This window comes from Aythya marila, assembly GCF_965140915.1.
Source record: "Aythya marila genome assembly, chromosome: 29".
NCBI lineage: Eukaryota > Metazoa > Chordata > Aves > Anseriformes > Anatidae > Aythya > Aythya marila.
In genome coordinates this window covers 1,276,579-1,300,124 of record NC_139070.1, presented here as the reverse complement: position 1 = coordinate 1,300,124, position 23,546 = coordinate 1,276,579, and the positions used below count along the sequence as shown (strand labels likewise).

At 45.7% G+C, this 23,546-nt stretch overlaps 3 protein-coding genes across 3 annotated transcripts; 2 read left to right on the top strand and 1 right to left on the bottom strand.

The window, feature by feature from the left end:
• Positions 1-1,779: 1,779 nt before the first annotated feature.
• LOC309888600 (uncharacterized protein) lies at positions 1,780-3,939 on the top strand (the record flags this gene model as incomplete). Its single annotated transcript, XM_082781016.1, has 1 exon — positions 1,780-3,939. The coding sequence occupies one exon, from the start codon at positions 1,780-1,782 to the stop codon at positions 3,937-3,939; it is 2,160 nt and encodes a 719-aa protein (XP_082637142.1).
• Positions 3,940-10,415: 6,476 nt separating this feature from the next.
• LOC309888636 (uncharacterized protein) lies at positions 10,416-10,967 on the top strand (the record flags this gene model as incomplete). Its single annotated transcript, XM_082781068.1, has 1 exon — positions 10,416-10,967. The coding sequence occupies one exon, from the start codon at positions 10,416-10,418 to the stop codon at positions 10,965-10,967; it is 552 nt and encodes a 183-aa protein (XP_082637194.1).
• A 7,003-nt stretch (positions 10,968-17,970) lies between these two features.
• On the bottom strand, positions 17,971-18,915 carry LOC309888659 (uncharacterized protein; the record flags this gene model as incomplete). Its single annotated transcript, XM_082781097.1, has 1 exon — positions 17,971-18,915. The coding sequence occupies one exon, from the start codon at positions 18,913-18,915 to the stop codon at positions 17,971-17,973; it is 945 nt and encodes a 314-aa protein (XP_082637223.1).
• Between the last annotated feature and the right edge of the window lie 4,631 nt (positions 18,916-23,546).

Sequence of the window (23,546 nt, the reverse complement as noted above, 5' to 3'; positions counted from 1 at the left end):
CTCCTGAGACATGTCTGTGCTCCAGTTTGGGGCCCACAGTGCAAGAAAGCCTTCAACAAACTGGAGCAAGTCCAGCAGGGACCCCCAAGGTGTCCAGGGGCTGGAGCAGGTGGTGGGTGGGGAGCAGGCCAAAGGACCTGCTCAGCCTGGGGAGGAAGAGGCTTAGGGGAGATCCTTGTGCTCCCTGCAGCTATCCATAGGGTATTAATGTTGAAGACAGGCTCTTCTCAGAGGCACCCTGAGACAGGTTGGGAGAGAATGCTTGCATGTGGCAACAAAGGAAATACTGGCCAGGTTACCTGGAATACATAATTTTTGTAAAAAATAATATATTTTTTGTTGGGACGGATAGTGTATACGAGGAAGAGCATGGAAACTGACACACTAGAGCAGAAAGAAGTTGTTCCGAGTCCTATCCCACATACAGGTAGGAGTGTCACAGCAGAAGGTGCAAGAAAATGTACTAAATTAATTTTTATTGAAAGATCAATTTAATCCCAAGGGGATTGTTTCCATGCTGTATCATCTGTTCATTGCTCCCCACCCCCCATACGAAATACGTAGATGAGGAATTCAGGCTTGCAGGCAGATGTCATAGGTTGCATGTACCACCTCAATGGAGAGGTTTCATTAAAAATTATAATGTAAGCAGGTAATTTAAGGATTGGAGGTGGAGCAAGTCTGGATTATTACAAATTTTATTTCCATACCCCTGAGGTGTCTCACTTCCGGGGACACGGACACTGAAATCGTATAAAAGGGTTCATATTGTGGGGTTTCTCAAACCATTTTGGTTTCGTATGCTAGTTCCCGGTGGTGAATTGGGTAAGTCTCTCTTGGCTGACTGGGAAGTAATGTAAAGGCTGGGGTTATTTAATTTTAAATATTATCTGCAGAAGCAAGCTAGAAGACTTACAAGTACTTCTGCTTAGCGAGATTTGTATGTGGTACTTATCAAGCAGCTAAGTTAAGGGTGACTGGTCATTCTGTCTTCCTCCAACCTCTATTTGCTTTATGTTTTGCAATTGCTGTGTGCTTTCCATCGAGGTGCGTCTCAGGGTAGGTGAGAGTGGCCCAGCCTCTCTCCTTCCCCAGTGACACTGTTGCCCGGTTTTAACCAGGAAATTGTTGGGTTTGAGAGAGATCAAAAGGCAAGGCAAGGACTTCAAAGGCAAAAAAGTGGGAGGGAAGATAAGAAGTGGAGCCTGGCAGGCTGCAGGGGTAAGCGGCGCCTGGAAGGGTGTCTGGGTGGGGAGATCTGTGAGGAGCTCTGTGGGAGAGCCGGAGAAGCCGCGGCCCATGAAGGCCAGGCCCTGTCCCGGGGGGAGGCTCCCAGCACGGGGCCTCGCCGTTCGGCTTCCAGCCTGTGTGTGGACAGGGAGCCTTCAGAGGCTGGAAGTATCCCTCTTGGGCGGATACCAAGAGGTAGTGGCAGAGAGGTAATCCCAAACTGAGGGGAGCCCTGGGAAGGTGGAGGCTGTCGCACCATCAGACCCCGTCATGTAATCTACCAAAGACTGAGTGACACCGCTTCTTGCTCCTCTTTTGAGAAGTTGTTTGCAGCATACGTACAGCTGGTGGCTACAACCTGAAATGCTTTCATGTGGAGTTAGTGCCCTGCTTGGGTTTCAGTTTGTTTCCCCAGTATGTGGCTCAGAGTTCCACCGGAAAAAGTGCGGATTAACTCAGTCTGTGAAATAGCCTTGGGAAAGCTGAATGCCTCTGTTTTCCACACAGTGTATTCCTCTCCTTCTTTCAGACATTCTCCCTCCCTCAAAGATGCTTTGCCAAAATGACTGCCAGCGCAGACAGCCCTGCCTCCCTCCTCACATCGTCTTCTTGAGGAACTTGCCCGTGAATAGAAGCGTTGGTCCTGCCAGTACCGTCTGTAACATCGAGCGCTTGCCCCCCTGCACGGATCCCTGCTACTATGCCAGGGTTCCTCGGGGCACCACCACGTACATAAACCTGTCTAATCTTGGCAGGAGACAGATTGCCCTGGATCCGTGCTGGTTTGGAATCCCCACGTGTGTGGATCCCTGCTGCCAGGACCAGAACAGGTGCACTACCAGGTGTGTGGATCCCTGCTGTCAGGATGTGACCAAGTGCACCACCACATGTGTGGATCCCTGCTGTCAGGATGTGACCAAGTGCACCACCACATGTGTGGATCCCTGCTGTCAGGATGTGACCAAGTGCACCACCAGATGTGTAGATCCCTGCTGTCAGGATGTGACCAAGTGCACCACCAGATGTGTAGATCCCTGCTGTGAGGAGATAACGAAGTGCACCACCACATGTGTGGATCCGTGCTGCAAGGAAGTGACCAAGTGCACCACCACATGTGTAGATCCCTGCTGTGAGGAAGTAACCAAGTGCACCACCAGATGTGTGGATCCGTGCTGCAAGGAAGTGACCAAATGTACCACTAGATGTGTGGATCCGTGCTGTGAGGAAGTAACCAAGTGCACCACCAGATGTGTGGATCCCTGCTGCAAGGAAGTGACCAAATGTACCACTAGATGTGTGGATCCATGCTGTGAGGAAGTAACCAAGTGCACCACCAGATGTGTGGACCCATGCTGCAAGGAAGTGACCAAGTGTACCACTAGATGTGTGGATCCATGCTGCGAGGAAGTTACCAAGTGCACCACCAGATGTGTGGATCCGTGCTGCAAGGAAGTGACGAAGTGTACCACCAGGTGTGTGGATCCCTGCTGTGAGGAAGTGACGAAGTGCACCACCAGGTGTGTAGATCCCTGCTGTAGACCTGTGACCAAGTGTACCACCACATGCGTGGACCCATGTTATGGCAGGTATACCAAGTGCACCACCAGGTGTGTGGATCCCTGCTGTGGAGGTGTGACCAGATGCACCACCAGATGTGTGGATCCATGCTGTGAGGAAGTAACCAAGTGCACCACCAGATGTGTGGATCCCTGCTGCAAGGAAGTGACAAAGTGTACCACCAGATGTGTGGATCCCTGCTGTGAGGAAGTGACGAAGTGTACCACCAGGTGTGTGGATCCCTGCTGCAGACCTGTGACCAAGTGTACCACCACATGCGTGGACCCATGTTATGGCAGGTATACCAAGTGCACCACCAGGTGTGTGGACCCCTGCTGTGGAGGTGTGACCAGATGCACCACCAGATGTGTGGACCCATGCTGCAAGGAAGTGACCAAGTGTACCACTAGATGTGTGGATCCGTGCTGTGAGGAAGTAACCAAGTGCACCACCAGATGTGTGGATCCTTGCTGCAAGGAAGTGACCAAGTGTACCACCAGATGTGTGGATCCCTGCTGCAAGGAAGTGACAAAGTGTACCACCAGATGTGTGGATCCCTGCTGTGAGGAAGTGACGAAGTGTACCACCAGGTGTGTGGATCCCTGCTGCAGACCTGTGACCAAGTGTACCACCACATGCGTGGACCCATGTTATGGCAGGTATACCAAGTGCACCACCAGGTGTGTGGATCCCTGCTGTGGAGGTGTGACCAGATGCACCACCAGATGTGTAGATCCCTGCTGTGAGGAAGTGACCAAGTGCACCACCACGTGTGTGGATCCGTGCTGCAAGGAAGTGACCAAGTGCACCACCACGTGTGTGGATCCCTGCTGTGGAGGTGTGACCAGATGCACTACCAGATGTGTAGATCCCTGCTGTGAGGAAGTGACCAAGTGCACCACCACGTGTGTGGATCCGTGCTGCAAGGAAGTGACCAAGTGCACCACCACATGTGTGGATCCCTGCTGCGAGGAAGTTACCAAGTGCACCACCAGATGTGTAGATCCCTGCTGTGGGGATGTGACCAGATGCACCACCACGTGTGTGGATCCCTGCTGCGCACCCTGCTTTAAGCAGCCCATCCCCCTGTGTGCCAGTGTCTGCGGCCAGCAGTACTCCATCAGCTGTGCCGATATCTGTTTGCGTAAGTGAGGGCTCCCTGAGCAGCTGTGTGCAGGGGGCTCCTGCAGTGGGAGCCACCAGGTGACCCCTCTGAGGTTCCTCTGCTCTGTGGTTTCCCCAACAGCTATGGAATGAAAATGGTTTGCAGACCCCTGAACCCGTCGACGTCTTCCTCACCTTTCGGCTTCCCTTCTGCCCTTCCTCCCCTAGGAAGGGTAGACCCACACATGGTTTTCCTTGCATTCTGCATCGTTTCTAATGTATTTATCTAAAGCACAATGCCTTTCCTTGTAACACAGAACCACTTGATTTTGTGCCCCCAGGATTATTGCCTGGGAGAGGGATTCTGTAATTCTTTTCTGCACTGATGTGGATGGAGGAATTTCCCTGTTTGTTCTTCCTCACCATCTTCTCCTTTTCTTGTATGAAGCAATAAAAACATTTAATCTTGGCAACAGCTGTCTGCAAGTTTTCCTTCCATTTTGCACACCCCCAGATTCACACTTCCTCCTTTTAATTTCTTCCTAAATGTCTGATCTCTGCAGAGTGACAGCTAATGTTAGAACACATGGCAAGGTCTAAGGCAATAACAAGGGTTCCCCATATGATGCCTGGGAAAGGGGGTGTTTGTTGTATGTGTCGAAGAAACACAGCTCTGCCATGGTTCTGAAAGACATTGAAAATGCAGCTGAAGTGCTCCTGAAGCTGGAGGAGCTTAGGGCCTGCTGTGTTTGCGTCCCACAGGCAGAAAGAAAACATTCCCTTACTAGCAATGGGTAAACGAGCCACTAATGAAGGGAAGACAAGCAGGGTTGGGAGACTGCTTGTGCCTTGTGACATTGCCACCTGTGCGCAGGAGGTCCTATCTCAGCCTTTTGCAATCAACTTGCACTTCCTTGTCTCTGGTGGCAATTGGGCAAGTCTCATCAGCTGGGGAGAGCAACATGGATTTTCTCACCACTGAATTCTGCAGAAAGGATAGCAGTATTAGCAGGGTATCTTGGACAATTTTAGTAGCCCTCCATGAACATTTATTGACAAGGATCTGAGTGCTTCCTCCTTAGCACAGTATTTGCTGGCAGAGCTCTCCTCCAGGAATGAGCAACATCCCCAAGGACTCAAAGTTGTGTTGTTCTGCATGCCACGGTTGTGCTCTGTGGGTTCCCTGAGTGGAGATGGTGCAGGGTGGGCTCAGAGCCAGCAGCAGCTGCTGAAGGGAGGAGAGTTGGGGAGGCAGGCGTGGGGCAGCCGGCCCAGCTGCTGAAGCAGCAACGTGGGCACATCTCCGTCTGCAAGCACCCACTGCCTTGTTTTTAAAGATGCCCCAGAGGCACGAGGCTGGTGACTAACCTGCAATTATCACCGTCTCGCTTTTTCTAGTAGAGGAGTTGGACCAATAGTGGGATGTGATAACTCATACCTGGCAGACGTGGCATTGCACGCGGCTGGGGAGATCCGGCCTCGCGCAAATCACCCCACCCTCGTGGCTCTCCTGTTTCCATCCTCCCCTCCTGGTGGGTCGTGGCGGAGCCCAGCTCTCCCTGCTGGTTGTGCAGCACTTGTGGGTGCAGGGTCCTTGCCAAGGGCTAAGGCATTGCCTCAGCACAAATGCTACCCAACAGAAACACCAAAGCAATTGAGGCTTCCTAATCACCCCTCTGTGGAGGTCTGGTTTGACTCCAAGGCTTCTCTAAAACTCACTTAAATGTTCTGTGCAAGCAATGATTACTTTTGCTCCTGCTCCCAAATCCAATGGAACACTCTTCTGGGAAATAAGAAACTGTAGATGGAAAAAAATAACATTCAGAAAAGATTATTCCTTAAAATCTTTCTCTAAGGCATCCTTCTGATGGCCTGAATCTTGCATTACCTTTAATACTACATATGAACTTGGAAACTCAGTGTTTTAAAAGGATGGGGCCTTTGCAGCAGAGAGCAGACACGTCATTGCTAGGTGGGCATCACAGGTTTATGCCATAGGAAGAGGAACAGAGACCCCTTTTCCTGAACCACTGAAAATTTACACTACATCTATGAAACTCATAAATGTTTGGGAGAAAAGTGAAGTTCAGCATGATCAAGTACAGCAGACCTGCAGTTTTTGCTCTCAGGCAACATGCTTTGAGCTCTATCATGTATTCCTCAGAGATCAGGACACTGCTTTGTTCAGTAAAATACAAGTCCTAAAGAAATCCAGATTCCCATTCCAAAGTGTTGGGAAATCAGAGCAAATACCTGCAATAGTCAGAAGGCAAAAGATAAAATGGATGAGTTATTTTTTTTCAACCACAGCTAGTTCCTCTTTTTCAGATTTAATTGCATTCAGATGTTCACTTGTCATTCTTCACGGAGCACTCACCTTCCTGAGTAAACAGGAAAAGAGGTGGATAGTGCTGTGTTTGGGTTCCTCTCAGCCCCAGAAGTAATGATCTAATTACTTGATCAAATAGTCCGGAGGGCATGGACTAGACAAGCCACTTGTTTTCATGTGAGGCTAATTGCATTCTGCACTCAGACTCCTGGCATCTCAGCTATGCGAGGATTTCCAAAGCTGGAGCAAGGTCGGGCAACCTGGGACCGGCCCGCCCTGGAAGCTGCCCTCAGTGCCGTGAATGTTCCCAGTTGTGGTAGGGAATGATGAGAGGGGAAAGTCAGGTGTAATGACGCCAAGGACTTTAAGATTTAATTGCAGCAAAGTGCAGGAATGTCCTGGGAAGGCATTGCCATGTTGAGAATAGGGGAAGAATCTTTGGTTTCCATGAAAATGCTTTGTTCACTCAAATGTGGGTAGTGTACTATACGGGATGTTGCGCATACACAAAGCTTCTTCCAGTACAGGGTCTCATATGACATCCCCAATGCCAACTGGTGCTGGATGCAACAGAGGAACAAATCTTACTTAGGAGGTTTTTGGGTAAACCAAAGGATTCAAAGAAATCCACAGGTGTCATACTTCTGACATCTTTAGGAGTTTTTGAAATAGTTATTCTATATTAGGAGAAATCCAGCTAACAGCCCAAAGCAGTGCATACTGAAATAGTTGCACAGGGAAGAATTTCAGTTTAGGAGGTTTCCATCAAAAATTATGACATCTACAGATATTGAAGTTGTGTATTTATGTTAATAATCATGTCTCTGTGACCATGGTGTGTTTCACATCTGCAGGCAAAATTTTTATAGGTATAGGAAGAGAGCTCCAGTCTGGTTGTGCCACCATCTTTGTTAGCTGTTGATGGTGAAATACGAGGATTATTGGGAACCAAGTGTATTGACTGTGCCTTTTTTTTTTTTTTTTTCCTGATTTCTTCATAAACATTTTTCTGAACACCAGAGTACTTTGCCCAAGGGGCTCTTCTTCTGCAACACCAGCCAAACCTCTGGATAGAAGAAGTGTCACTCTGACTCCTTCTGGGATCCAGGAGCCTCTTGTTCAGGTTGCTCTCTGCAGTCCTCTTTTCATCAAATAGCTACTCATTGCACCAGCCTCTGCTTCTGCGAGTGAGCTTAATGTCTGCCATTTAATTAAGTAGATCCCAGAAGCTGCAGCTTTGGAATATCATTTCTTTCCAGTTCTTTTGCCAAAGGATGATGGCCGTGAACGGATGTCACTGTGGAGTTCTGACTCACTGAACCTAATGTGACTAGTCAAATAGCTAAATTGCTCATAAATATAGTAGAGATCCACAAATAAGTGTCAATTAAAAATAATAATCCATCCCTCTGGTGTTCCCACATATTACAAATGCAGATCAATTTATATCTCCTAAAATATCTATTTCTCCTGGAAGTTTTTACAATTTCTTGCTAATCAAATATAACAATAGGGTTCACAATAACACACTATAGAAAGGGAGACGTAGAACCAGTCATCACCATTGGTTTCAGAAATGAGCCTGGAGCCCCAGGAAAGTGTGAACGGTACAAACCAGGCCAAGAAACCCCCCCCCAGCAGAATAAGCAATGGTGGTAGCTGCTGTGAGGGGACCTAGAGGAGCTGGAGGGCGATTGCTGGTATTGCACAGCAAGGTTAGCGCTAGGTGGAGGAGATGGGGAGATGTTTATCCATCAAAATACTAGACACATAAATCTCATCTGGTTGCTCTCAGTATGTTTTATTATCTTTGGGGCCTATCTGTTGCAGTCATGGCTCTTCCTCCTCACCCTGAGGCAGATATGCAACATGAGCAAAACCCACTGTACAAGTCCCTATTCCTGTCATCTACAAAAGCTGCTGGTGCAAGTCTGGGGGGGAAAAAAGGCACATGATGCACTACGTCTATGCTGCAAATGAAGAGAGGAGCGGAAAGAATGAACAAACCATGAGGTGCTCCCAGGAAGATGCCAAGAGCAATGCAAATCTGCTCACATGAGTTTAGGTCAGGAACTCCAGTTCTCCCATGTAAACACTAGAAAGGAATCGGCGCCGATGCCTGTCATTCTCCAGCAGAACTCCTGATGTCCAGTATAAACAGGATGCACTGCTCATGCTGAATGGATTGTTGCTGTTTTTTTCTGCTCATTCAGCATTTTTGTAAGTGATCTAGTTGGGGAATTTGGCCACCCAAATGTAGCCCAGTGATCACATTCCACCTCTGTGATTGGAATATCTTGGAGAAATAAAGATTTTCTGTGCTGTGAAGCTGAGTGACATATCACAACTAGGAAAATGCTTCAATAGCTAACATGGAGTTCTGGGCCTAAATTCCACTTAAACTGAAGTAAATGTACACTGCTCTAGCAATGGAAAAATAGGCCTTTAAAATGTGTGTCCCTCTGTTTTGCCCCGAATGGCTTGAAGAGGTCCTCAGGGTGACTGGAGTTGTGTCCCCATTGGCATTGCCAAGCACGAATGCTGTTAATAGGGCAGCAGTATGGAGAGGAAGGGGCTGGGTGTATTTAATGTTTAAAAAGGTCCTGGAGAAACAGAAACCTCAATATACTGTGGAAGTATTGATGGCACACTGTAGGATTAGCTCCCTCTTAGCATGAGAATTAGGAGAAAATATTTCTCAGAGTGAATCAAATCAATTGCCTGTCTTCACTAATAATAGCCATCTGTTCTTGCTTCATTGAAAATACAACTAAGGTATCATTCAGACATTTATGGAAATAAGGAGTTTAAAATATCCAAGCATACTAAATCTTTTTGGAAAAGCAATTAATGCTGTACCTATCTGATTATTATTTTTTGATTACTGTGTCATTCCCATTGGGAACTGCAAGACTTGGGTATTAGGTGGAAACAGAATTTGCTCAGAATCACATGCCTTGCCTGGAAGAAGGTTTCCATCAAAAATTATGTTGTAAACAAATATGTAAAGCATGTATAGGTGGAGCTTATTCAAGTTGTTAGTGGTCAGGTGTCCATACCCCTGGGCTTCTTCGTTTCCGGAGATGACGCCACGCAAGCCATATAAAAAGGTTTGCATTTTGATGCCCACATCAGTTCATTTGACTTCTCCCTCACTCACTTGTGTTGGTGAACTGGTAAGTCTTTCTTGGATTTATCAGGGAATAATATGATAACTGTGTTACTCGGTTGTTCTGGTCAAAAGAATATACTAGCTATCACAGGAGAGCTTTGCTTCAAGTGTTCCTGTTCCAGGATTTTGTCTTGGGATGGGGGGAAGAAATGTTGGACTCTTTTAGAGTTTGTTCCTCTGTAAGTAGCTTGCAAACGTCCTGTCACCTCTTGGGAAACTATCTGTCTCTTATCCTCCTTCATATTCACTCTTCATTAATTTATGTAAACCTCATTAAGTCAGGAAATTATATAAATTACTGGATGCTGCAGAGTAAGACCTGGGACTTCAAAAGAGATGGATGGGAAGAAGCACTGTCAGTAAGAAGGAAGCTGCAGGACACCTGAGGGCTGCACTGCAGGAGGCATCTGTGAGAAATCAGGATGAGGAATTGAATCAGAAATAGGAGCTGCAGCCTCTGGCCCAACCCTTCCCTTATGAAGGGATAAGCCCATTAATTTTGATGCAACTCCAATGATGAACCACGATATACAGCAGGGAGAGCGTCTGAACTTGTGGTCTTTGGGATTTATCCTCTGGGATTAGCAGCTCAATGTCTACACAAATGGGGATGTGCTCTGTTGTGTGTTTGAGGAACTGAAAAATTGATGGACAGAGGATGGGCTCTGGAACATCTGACGACTTAAATAAGGAAATAAGGAAATAGACTATTTTAACATTATGGCTTCTTCAAAGTTAAACTGTGTGCAACTTTTAAGGGTTTATGGTTGTAGTTTGTCTAACACTGATGCTTGCAGGTTCCCAAGAAAGGAATAATCTGGTAGTGCTAGTTGTATGTATTTGAATGCAGAAATCATTCACACATGCAACTTTTCCTAATAGGCCTCTTCTGAATCCACCAGCTAACTGCTATGTATGTTTTAAGGGCTTAGGTTGGGAATTGTGGCTTACAGAGAAAAGACAAATGTCCTGATCTTGTCTGTCTCTTGTCTTTGCCTCCAGCTTTGCCAGCACCCCAGAAGAATGTCTTACTACGAGCAGTGCAAGCAGCCCTGCACGTTCCCTTCCTTCTGCGTGAAGAAATGCAACCAGTGTGTGGAGCCCTGCGAGACGGTGTGCGCGGAGCCCTGCAGCAACATCTGCGTGAAGCCATGCTCCACGCAGTGCGTGGAGGTCTGTGCCCCTAAGTGTGTGGATGTCTGCCAGGCTCCCTGTGCCTCCGAGTGTACCACATGCTGCACCACCCAGTGCGTGGAGCCCTGCAGCACCCAGTGTACCACCCAGTGCGTGGAGCCCTGCAGCACCCAGTGTACCACCCAGTGCGTGGAGCCCTGCAGCACGCAGTGCATCGAGGTCTGTCCCCCCACATGCATCGATGCCTGCATAAAGCCCTGTGCCACCCAGTGCCCGACCCACTGCACCACCCAGTGTGTGGAGCCCTGCATCAGCCAGTGCTGCACCAAGTGTGTGGAGCCCTGCCCGCCGGCGTGCGTGGAGGTGTGCGCTAAGAAGTGTGATACGTGTGAGACCGTGTGCCTGGAGCCATGCAGCACTGTCTGCTCTCACCCGTGCTAATTGCCTTAATTGAATGGGCCTTGCGAGCACCCCCAACACTTTGGTGCATTGCAATATCCACGGGCTCATGAGCATCCATGGAATGAAATACAGATTACAGACCCACCTGCGACGTACCAAGACCTCTCCCAACATGGTTATCCCACGTTTTCTTTGACTTGGAAAATATTTCTCTGAATTTTTCCAGCCTGGACCTTTTCTTCCTATGCTAATTCTGCTACTTCTAACTCAGCACCTTTTTCTTGGTAACTGCAGTTGACCATTATTATACCACGGGGCATCTTGGGAAGATATTCTGCAGAGGCTGTGCTATGAGAAGTTGGTGTTGGAAGATGTCTCCCCTTCCATTCTATAATTCTCATCTTGTCTTTTAATGCATGTCTTCTTGCCTTTCAATGTCTATGTGCAGCAATAAAAATTGACCATCGATGGCATAATGTGTCTTCTGTCTTTCTTTTGTCCCCCAATTCCTGTGTCTTCGGACCCAAGAACATCTTCCTTTAGTTTTCCTTTTAAAAAGCTGGTACAGCTGTAGAAGATTTGTGTCTAAAATGCAGTGCTGTGAACAGAGAGAGCATGCATTACAACGTTGGACAATACTAATACCATAAACAAGACATCAGCTGATGAACACTTTCCTGACAGGTATCACAGTTCTGTTCTACCTCAGAGTAATGATACAAATTTTTTTTTTTTTGATCTTTATGTCTCTGTATTTTGGGACCAAATCTTAGGAACTGTTAAAACGTAAATTTAAGTGGAAGAAAACCCCAAGCCCAAGAGAGAAATCATTGAAACATAATGGTGAGTTTTTAATTATTTATTTAAATCAATCTGATGAAGATGAAAACGGTATTTTCAGGGAACCTTTCCCATGATCCTCGCTGACTAAAGATAGAAAGTAGGGGATTCGGCTTCAGGAGATGAATGTTTTTGTGGTTCAGGAACAGGTCCTAGCCCTGCAAGTTTGCAGTTTTGGTCCAAAGTTTGCTGTAGATACTTTGTGTGGCTTTGGGCAAGTCTTGCCATTGTTATCTATCCATTCCCCATCTGCAACGAGGAGAAGTTACCTCCCCAGCTGATAAAGTAGTTGGCATTTCAGGTTCATTAACACCTGGCAGGGGACAATAATATTTGAATTCACTTACAGATGCATCTTTATCTAGAGACACAATTCTGAAACTGAAGGAGGCCCATTGTCTGGATGGATGTTGTACCCATTTAGACGTCGAGTTTCAGAGACAACGCTCCCATTGTCTTACATACCGTGCATGTGACTTGCTTACCTCTGTCTCCATGATGGCCATACAATTTCCATGTCTGGGATGAAGAGAATTATTACCCACCTACTGTGTCATTATGTCAAGGGTGGAGGAGGACTAATCTAGAAAAGAAAAGAGTTATATTTAGGTGTGTGTAAACACTGTTACCAAATCAGCATCTAATGAAACCTTGTGTGCAGGTTTGACAGTAGATTATTTTTTGTCTTATTTCTGTCAACGTCAAAAGGTGATATTATCAAAAAGGAATAATGATAGACAAAATACTGTATCTCACTAAGGCAAAGAAATTCTACACTGCAACACACCTTCAGTTCAAAGTGGTGGACCAGATATTTAACAGCAAGAAAGGGGAAGGGGAGACTAAGAACATGTACCTCCAATTCTACTGTTGAACCCAAACCTTTAGGGATTCAACACAGAACTTTGCCATCCACAACCTCACAAATGACTGCTTGCTGCTGCCACATACTTCACATAAGTGCCCAGGTTAAGGCATGGAAAATGTCTTAGTCAGGAAGTCATATGCAGCTACTAAGGAGATCTGTCCCACAGGTTAGTCACCCATAATTGATGTCCAGTCTTCTTCATCCAGATCTATAATACATGTTAGTCATTTAAAATTTCCTCTCTTTTCTTCTCTCTCCGCTGCAAGCTCTGGACCAGGTGCAGTAATGATAGATGTGAGCACGCTGCTCCAAAAACCCTAGAGGAAGTGGACAAAGAGACCTGTTAGGCTGTGCTCATCATGTTTCCTGTTCCTGTAGGAACATGTGTCGCAAAAGCCCTGACACATTGCTCTTCTATGCACCTGTGGTTAATGTTGAGCATTGCTAAGGTTCTCCTATATATTTACAAAAATTAATGATGTTTGGTCCATGTTAACCACGCGATCATTAAGACCCCTGGTAAATCAGCAATGAATGGGCAACATTAAGGTGTGGGATATTCCATTAGCACCTGCTGCTCGTCTACACCCAGTGGAAGCCATGTCCATCATCTCTTTGCATATCACACCACTATAATGGACACTGGGCTGTAATTCATGGGGCTGAATATGACCCCACAGGGCATAGCATTGAGGGATACTCAAGGAAGGTTGAACTACCTTTTCCACTAGAGCTAAGGGCAATGTTTCAGTTGAAACAATTTCTCTATTCCTTCCTGGGGGAAAAAAAAATAAAAATCAAGAGGACTCTCATTTTTCTCTAACATAGATCCATCCCCAGAAAAAGAAATCCTGCCACAACCCCAGCAAGCCAAACCCAGTGTTTGTAAATAAAATTTAGTTCCATCAGTGAAAAACTAAGGGAAATCCTAAGAAAACATACGGAGAAACTTTTCCAATTTCTCAGTAGTATGAAACGTTTCAGTCCTCTTTTGGGGAAGGAAAACGGAGAAGGACAGAAGCAAGAGCTGAAAACACGGAGTGTTCCAAATGCAGGCCTGCTGCCCTTCCTGGGAGCTGGGAAGGACAAGTCTCCTGTGCCTTGCTCCAACATATCTCATCCAGCCAGAGATCTATCCTGGTGATCACAGACAAAATTACTGGGGGACACCTAACCTGTATGCAAATGTCTTACTAACTCCAGAGTGGATCTGAGCTGGCCCAGAAAACTGAGTTCTGCTGTGGGATCTTTGCCCAGGGTCGGGACAAGATGAATTAATAATAAATTAGCCAGTTATTACCAGACTGGGTGTGCCTTGCATTAAAAACAACAAATCCCCCGCACCCAAAAGAGGAGGCATCTCTGACAGACCTTGACTGAAGTCCAGGAGTACGGAGGTGTTAGTGGAGCAGGTTCTGGTTGTGAAAGATTCTGGTCATCACATTAATCTGTTGTCATCAACTCCCAGGGCTGACTTCTGAAAGCGTATAAAAGCCTCCTGGTTGGGAGGCTCCTTAAACCAGGTGGCTCTTTCTTCCCTTCCTCCAACAGCAGAAGACGCTAGGTGAGTCCCTTCAAGCACAGTTTGCTCTACAGACTGGGGGTTCTGGTGCTCTGTTATTGGGAAACTGGATGATTTTTCTTCGTTTTGTTTCTCTAGTAGCAACTCCCACCCATCTCCCTTTCAATTTCGCCTCCATGAAGGTGAAAACCATATTATGTTATTTTGAGATGGTCTGAGGCTCCACAGTGGCTGGCTGACTCTTTGAATCAGCAAGCCTGTGTTATCCCTCATCATTTTTTCCAGATGATAAGAATCCTTTTGGATAACCATCAGGTATTTTGTATCAGACACCAAAGGATAGCATCCACCAACTCATTGTGCATATGTAGAGTAGCCATGTGCTGATCACCACAGCCTCCTGCATTTCCAGGGCTCTGAGTTTCACTTTTTTTTGTACAAGATGGTAGCAGCACACAGCAGGAGAACCGTTCACCTGTGCCTACAGCCAGAGACATGGCTCCTGCTCTAAGGCTCTCAATGGTATTAGCAGAGACATGGCTGTAGCCAGAAAGGATTGCTATCAAGCTATTGTCTCTTTCAAAGAACATTTGCAACACTGAAATATCACTGTATTTTTTCTCCTCTTGCAGCAGTTTTAAATATTGCTCTGAGGTTCTTTATGATCTAAGCACGCTTTCCTTACAATTTGCATTGCTTCTTAATCTGTCACTTGAAATATTCGGAAAACAATGGGCAGAAGGAAAGAAGGAAAAAGCCTCTCATTATTTCTCTCCCTCTTATTCTGTAACCGTTTGCCTGTTGGGATCAAAACTTTGTTAGGGCAGTGCTTGCCTCTTATCCTTTTTTATGCATATATACAGTTATGCCTCAAGGCCTCGGCAGAGTGGCTGAGCACCGTAGAAATCACACAAGAAGTGTGGGGAAGCTAAAACAAACTGGAGTCACCAAAAAAAATTGCTGTGAATAGCAGCATCCTAAGTGATTTCCAAGTTTTTGTTTGTTTGTTTGTTTCTGTTGTTACTTTTTTATTTGTTTGTTTATTTATTTATCTATTGTGTTTTTTACTGGTAGAATTAGATTTTAAAGGCTTTTCATTGTTAGCCTGATATCAAAGCGAAAGAACTGACTGAAACCTTAATATCAAGAAAGAAGAATCGTGTTGGGCTCAATTTAACTGGAATGGCACCTTGTTTTCTTCCAGGTTTAGCCAAAATGTCTTCCCACCAGCAGAAGCAGCAGCAGCAAATGCCTCCAAAATGCCAGGAAAAGTGTCCTCCAAAGTGTGTGGAGCAATGCCAGCCTCCAAAAGGACAAGCCAAGTGTCCTGTGAAGAGCATCCCACAGCAGCAGCAGCAGCAGCAATGCCCAAAGCAGAAGTAGCACTAACAGCAGTGGTTACGAAGTGCTGTGGAAGAGGCAAATGCATTTTTCCAAGCTCTCCCTCTGCCTGCTAGCTCTGCCAGAATAGCTGGGAATTTGCAACACACCTTCTTTGTTTGTAGGCAGAAATCGTGTTACAAAGAGATGCAATTCATTATCTTGGATTTATTCATCTTCTACTATAAAAATGTCACGGGGGCATTTCCTTCTGATCTTTAATTCGGGACATGCTGCAATAAAATTGTAATTGACCTCATTATTTCCTGCCTGATATTTTTGTGCTTTACTTGTGTCATTCATTCTCTTTTGATTTCTTTTAGTAGTCAAAGAATCACCTTTAAGCATGCACATACATATAGGGCTTACATACACTTGGGCCCATGTACATTTGCCTTCCAGATTTCCCACGGAGGAAATTACATTCTCAGGCATTGAATATTTATGTAGGGATTATAAAATCTTGCAAGTGTTTTTCACCCTGAACTGGAGCAAACTAAGGAAACTTGGTGTTCTGCAAGGTATAACATTCTGAAGTACGTTCCTGTGAATCTATCAAAACAATTAATTGTGAATTTGAGTCCCAGATATACTATAACTGCTAAGAGAAAAACAACCTTTGGAAGTTCTTAACACTGAAAGGAAGCTTTCGCTTGCTTAGAAAGAATATTTTTAGTTCTAAAAGAATCAGAAATGGGATTTTGAATGTTGCCATTTCTCAGCAGGAAATACTGGCTCAGCTAATTGATTTCCAGCCAGCTGTATGGCAAGGCAGAGGAGGAAAATTATCATAAAGGCAGAAGCTGTTGAATGCTGTGATAGTGGTGTCTTGCAGACAGACACAAATCTGCTCTGCAAACCAGAAGCTGTGTGTCTCAGAGTGATTCTGTGATCAGATGATGAGGTTGGCTGTATCTAACCCATCTAGCAAGTACAGGGCCAAACTAGAGAGATCACATTGCTCCTGGCTCATCTGAAGCGTGGGAAAAGCTTGTCTGCCTGTGCTTGCAACCCTCCTGATAGGTACACCCATGCCTTCTGCCTGCTGGAGGTCACGGGGTGGCTGTGAATGTGTTTAAGTTGGGCAGACTGAGCACTGAGATAGCTGGGCATAAGCTGATGCTCTGTGTCCTGCTTTGGGATGGGGTGTCTTGCAGAGAGCTTTGTCAGTGCTATTAATCAGTGTTTCTGTGCAATCAGCCATCCCCATGCTGGTACAGCCCGGGGGCTCTTGCAGGTGCCTGGAGGAGAAGAACAGAAGATCCAGGGTCCTCTGCAAGCACCCAAGTTTCTGAGTTCCAACGTGCCTGGTTTTCAGCCTAAAAAGTAAGCGATTTACAATCTGAGACTCCTTGTCCTCTTCATAAGCAGAAGATATTAAAAGTCTCCACAATTCAGTATTCAAAGTAATTTTTATTGTTGATTTTCACAGTGAAATAAACCTGGATACAATATCAGCCTAAAATAATTAGAGTTAAGCACCAAACACATACGCAACAGCACTGTGTGGTGAAATATGTTCCAGGGTGTAATTCTGACAGCACCGTGTATGCCGCCTCCTTTATCCTGTCTAACAGCTGGAAGCCATGCATGAGGTTAAACTATTTCAAAACATGTCTGGGTTGCATTTAATTATCTATATCTTTTCCATAAATACTCTCAGCTCAAGCTGCTCTTTACACATCCTAGAAAATCAGAGGTGAGCTCTCTCAGGAAAGCGCTGATGATTACCAGCTCAGCTAAGCAGATAATTAAGAGGTGATGGCTCCTTTGTAAAAATCTTTCCTTTCCTCTAGCTGAATGGATTTATCATTTTTTTTTTTTTATTGCATAAAATATTTAGCACTGTGGATTCATGATTCAGAAAACCTTCTTGCCATCAACCAGAACCCCTTAGCGGCAGGTTCTGCAGAAAACTCAAATCCTATTATTAATAGGCAAAAGCCCTAAATGCAAGGTGGGAGATGGCATTTGCATGCAGTGAGTTGGGGGGGGGGGGTGAGGGGGATACATGAAAACCAGGAGGCAGTGTGCAGGTCTGCAGGATGAGCTGGCTCATTGGGTTGAGTTCAAACACTTAGCTTAATGAACCATGGCTCCAGCCTGCCATCATGCTCTTCGATTTCTCTCCAGGTGTTTGAAAGCCATGAATGGTTGGGAGAGGGCAGAGATTCAGGTTGCTGGAAAGTCGAGTGCACATGCCTACACCACCACTTGAAGCCTTCCTATCTATTGACAGTCCTGACGTGTCGGTTAGCGTATGGCTGTTAGTACGGGATAACGCTAGCATTAGTGGGGGGGAGTTGGGGGCCGTGCTTCTTAACAGAAATTCTGCGGTGAAAAGGGTGTTGGAAAATGACCTTTGTGAGACACGGGGAGAGGAGGTCTTACATCCTGCTTCTCTCTTCAGGGCTTCCCTTGTCAGCTGCAAGTTACTTCTGCATCAGTGGCCACTGGTTGGGCTGCTTCACCTGCTGCTGCTCGATGGGAGGGTGCTTCTCAGGAAGGGAGGACTGCTCCGGCTCAGGGGCCGGCACCGGGATCTCCTTGCACTCTTGCTTCTCCTGGGCACACGGTTCAGGGTCAGAGCACTGAACAGGGACAGGCACCTGGATCTCCTTGTATTCCTGCTCCTCCTGGGGACATGGGGTGGGCACTGGGATCTCTTTGCACTCCTGCTTCACCTGAGGACATGGTTCAGGGTCAGAGCTTTGAACAGGGTCAGGCTTTGGGATCTCCTTGCACTCCTGCTTCTCCTGGGGACATGGTGCAGGGTCAGGGACAGGCACAGGGATCTCCTTGCATTCCTGCTTCTCTTGGGGACATGGTGCAGGTTCAGGGCATTGAACGGGGATTGGTACAGGGATCTCCTTGCACTCCTGCTTCTCCTGGGGACATGGTGCAGGGTCAGGGCTTGGAACAGGGACTGGCACGGGGATCTCTTTGCATTCTTGTTTCTCCTGGGGACATGGTGCTGGTTCAGGACAGATAACAAGGGTGGGCTCTGGCATCTCTTTGCATTCTGATTTCTCCTGGGAGCATGAAATAGGTTCAGGGTGTGATACAGGAGGGAAAGTTGGTGGTAGCTTGGTTTGCTGCTGCTGCTGCTGTTCCTGGGGTGGATACTCAGGTATTACGACCACTGGTTCTTCTCCCTTGCCTGGTTCCACCAAGGGTGTTTGCGATGGCTCTGTTTTCTCTGGGCACTGTACCACAACTACTGGGGTTGGGTCTTGGACTTGGACTTCAGGTTGTTGCTGTGGACATGGGACCTGCTCAGGGCATGGAACTGGCTCTTGGCTTTGCTTTGGAATTGTTTTGCTCAGGCCAGGTGGGAGGGTGATTTCCTGCTTGCACTGCATCTGATTCGAAGACATCTTTGCAGGAAACAAGATTATCTGAAAGAAATGTCAGACTGTTACTGTGTCTGCTAAATGAACTGCAATGGGATAGGGATGAAACAATTATAAGAAACATTAATCATCTGCAAGAGTAAAGTTCTCTTAGCTTGCCCTCAGTTACCCAATGCAGGCTGGCTCAGAAGGAATTATGATTTGCTGTTTCTTTTTCATCCTGTCTTTCAGCTCCTGCTCTGACTCTACCTTATCTTGTTCCTCCTTTCTGTTCTGTAATGTGGGACAGCCCTGTCAGGTCTAACAGAGATGGAGTCACTCCTTTGAACTTGGAGTTGATTTACATTTCAGAGCTCTTCCGCCTGTTGCTTAGCCCTTCCCAATGTGTTAACTCCCTTTCATTGCTTTCCTGGGGGACTGATGAGAGGAGCTGGCAAATAACAGATCTTCTGGTTTGATAGCGGTTTCAGAAAGTTAAAATAATAATAATTAATAATAATAATAATAATAATAATAATAATAATAATAAAAACAATGCTGAAGACAAGCATTTAAAAGCATGTGGTATTTCAAAAAGTAGAAGAATATAAATCTGGGGCCAACAGAATATTCCACACTGAAAAAAATGAAATACTTAATTTGATTTTGCCCATTTTGAAAAGGTTTCCAGATTTTTCTTGGAATTCAAAAATTGAGGTGCTAAGGCCCCAGGGTGAACCTCCTCAGTAAGCGAATGTATTTCTGTAGTATTGAGGGCCTTTACAGTAACGATGTAATAGGCCAGCTCCACCTCTTTTTATGGTATCACTCACTTCACTAATGATGCAATGGACTTGAGGCTACCTGTGTCATGGTCCTGCCAACTGTCATGGAAAAAATTAGCAGTGGTGATGCTGTCCTACATTTCTGGATTATCATGGCCATTAATGATGTATGTAGCTTGCATGAATCAGAATAATCAGGAGGGATTTCTTCTCCCAAGGTCATTAATGTGCAACAGGCCAAATGATTTTTCCTAACAATTTATGAAACTCCCTCTCTTTGGTGTGCTGCTTAAGGTAGGACCAAGTTTGGCTGGCCTGGTGCTGTGTCTCTGGCAATTCGTGTGCTGATCTTTTTCTGAAGTCAATCTAAGGACACAAATAAAAGGTTAGAACCATGGAAGCATGAGTTGGAAAGGGTATTTCTAAGTCCTATCAACAAAGGACTGGAGCCAACACAGGTCAAGTGAGTGTGTGCAAGTCTGTTTTCCCTTCCCCATTGCACCTGCCCCTCTTAGCACATCTTTAAAGCAAATTCATTCCCCTCTTTCCCATCCTCCTAGATCATCTAGATCAGTATCTGGTGTCTCTAGCTATTTCCTTTATAACGCTATGATAGCATCTTAAGCCCAATTAATATATTGGTTAGAAGGAATGACAAAGCTCAAGAGGAATGTTTTCACCTTTCTGCTCCGTACAGTCCCTCATAATCACAAAACTATCTTTCCCAAATACAATTCTTCGATTAAATTAAAGTTTTTAAAACTTTCATGTTATAAATAGAAGAATCATAGAAAATGGGTTTAGATTGAACTTTAGGAGACCATTTAGACTTTATCCTTCCCTGAAGGCAGGATCAGTTATACTTAAACCAATATAATTTTATCTAATCTCTTCTTTAGAAAGGATCTAATTCAATACTTGACTATCCTCAGATTTACACACAATCTGAACTTGCCTTGCAGAGTCATCCCCAGCCTGCTTGTACTACCCCAATGCCAACAATTTCTCTCCCTTGTAGGAATCCTTTGCATATTCAAAGGTATCAAATAAAACACTTCTTTAAAGACTGCCTACATTAAACCTCAGTAAAATTACAACCAGCAATAAAATTATAGGCATCACAAAAAGGATCAGTATTCTGTGACTTACCCAACCAGTCAGCAGGGAGAAGCGTGAAGTCAAGTGGATGGTGGAGCATGGAGATTTGAGAACTTTTATACGGTTTCAAAGCCCTGCCTTCTGGGAATGAGTCCTCCTAGGTAATGAGCTCATTCTTTCACAACTGCTGTTGTGCATTTCCTCCACAGACTTGTTTTACACGTAGGCAGTGTGAAGAGACAGCTTTGGTGCAGAATGCATTTTAATCCCTATTCTGACTAATCCGATTTACAAAAAAACTTTCTCTGTGAATAAAGGTCATAGCTTCCAGTTAATACAGCCATTGCAGAGCCCACCAAGATCAGGGGTTTTGATATGGTGTCAGCCAGTGTGGTTCCACTTCAGCCCATGCAGCTGACTCATTTCATGCCAGCTAATGGTCTTGCCCCCACCTCTTTGGATGTCTTTGTGGTTTAAGACTGGGGGACTAATCTCGACTTCTCTCACCTCCTTTTCGTCAATGAATTCTCTAAAGTGATTTTTTTTTGTGACTCTATCAGAGAATGACAGATGGGTTTGCTTTTTTTCCCATTAAGATCTTTACAGATCTCATTCTTCTTTCATTTCAGAACAGATCATTTTGAATGCATATTATTGTCTATGGTGCAGAAGATTTAGCTCCCACCTATCCAAACATGACAGAATAGGGAGTTGAGTTTATCTCCATACTTCATGTGAAAAAGTAAAGGGACTTCTAACGGCATACAAGATTTATCACACCCCAATGGAACTAGGACATTGGGCTGCTTTTGGTGCTAGGACAGCACTTGAAAAGATGTTTCATTATACCTGTGAAATTAAGGGAGCTGGTAGTGTATGCACTGTATTCTCTTAACATAATTCCATGTAAAAAGTCTTTTGAGTGAAAAGTTCACTGGTTGTTATCTTCAACATCTCAAGAAGCTGTTGGGATATAAGTCACAGACCTCACTGCTGATGCTAGGATTATTTTCATCAGCAGAGATGAAGCGTCCCACACAGAGGTGAATTTCATCATATTTGGTTGCCTTGGGACTATCTTTGTCCGGTCTCCTCGATTTTACCAGAGCTTTTATCAGTGCACACACTACAGATGCAATCGTTGCAACAGACTGAGCTGGTACCCGATGCTGGTTGGGGTTCCTGGGGTGCAAATATAAAAAACTGCTTCTAGTTGTGGCGTAACTTCCTCTGCTGATAGTTGTTTAGTAACTGAAGGACAGAACACCTGGATTTGAGACCACATCTTCTTCTCCCATGGCGTGACTTCACCCATGCAACTTCCCTTCTTACCTCACTGCAGGTGGGGCCCTGCCTTGCTGGTGTCAGGCTGGCCCTGGAACCTGCTTCGTTTTGGTTGCCTTTGCTAGCAAGGGGAACATCCCAAGCTGGTGCCTACCCTCAGCTAAGGCTTCACCTCACTGCTGCAGCTGCTGCTCGGCTGGCACAAATTGTGGTTGTAGGTCTGGTGAAGGCAGGAACTAGGACACTTTCCAGCTTTGGAAAACCTGCCCGTCTGCTTTCTAGGTAGCATCAGGCGTTGCGGTTATCAACATAGCCTTTCTGCTGAGGTTTGCTTTAGGACCTCAACCTTATGGAGCAGGGCTAAAGTCAGGGGGAATATAGCAAGGGGGAATAAGCTCAGACTCATAAAAAACATATTTTGTAATGCACCTGTTGGCCTGCAGAGGACAGAGCAGCTGGGTTCAGAAGGAGACAGGGTGCAAGTCATTAGATCAAATGTTGCAGCTGAGAAAAGTGAATGTGCACCTCCAGGCCAGAGCTCCACTAACCTCTGCTCTGCCCATCAGTGAGAGAGAAACTGGGCACGTAGCACCTGTGGACCATTGCTGAGGCAAAGACTGCTACAGGTGCAACAAACCACAGCCCTGTGTTGTGACATTGCTTTTATTAAAGCAAGCAGTCGGGTTTCTGGAACATGTAGCCAGTTTGGTTGTCAAATTTCCAGCCTCGACTTGCAACATCAAGTGAGCAAGGAAAATCACTTTCCATAGCTGGAGGGGAGACGACCTGAACCATGTCTGGAGACCAGAAGGTGGGGCCATCCTGACCTTAAGCCCTGGTTTGGATCCAGGTCTGCAGAGGCTTGGGGAGGTCACTTCACATCCATGTCTGCAACCTCAGCAGAAAAATGATGGTAATTATCATCGAAGAGGCTCTGAAGTCAGCCCGTGGAAAGGGAGTGAATGTTTTTCCCATAGTAGCGGTGTAATTGCTTTCCCCTTCCATGTGAGTTGCACAAAGACTATTTTTAGAGGCAAATGCCATATGCAGTGAAACCTGCCTTACTCAAACCTCTGGGGAACTACGGGAGAAACGTGCATGAAGGAAGGCGGCTTGGCAGTGAACGTGGAGCTAAGCAGCAACTCAGCTCTCACCTGGCGGAGCCTGGCTCTGCTCCCAGCTGTTGCTGAAGCCGTACCACTAATTCCAGGCAATGCAACACCACAGATGATAAAAATGCTGGCCTGAGCCCGTCTTTCTTCCTAGAGAGAAAATGCCACTCCAGGTTCCACACAGCTTGTGCAGGTGCTGAGTTGCCCTCAACCCCCCAGTGGCTTTCCAAATGCTGATCAGGTAATTAATTAATTAGGTCCCCAAGAGTCTAAGATGCCTGGGGAGGTATGCAGCAGTTATGTTAGCAATTCCAAATGGAGATTTGTAGCTAATTTACTATGAGTGTCTCAGTATCTCTGAGGTCCCTGCAGCTATAGTACTTCAGTCTGAAGGAAG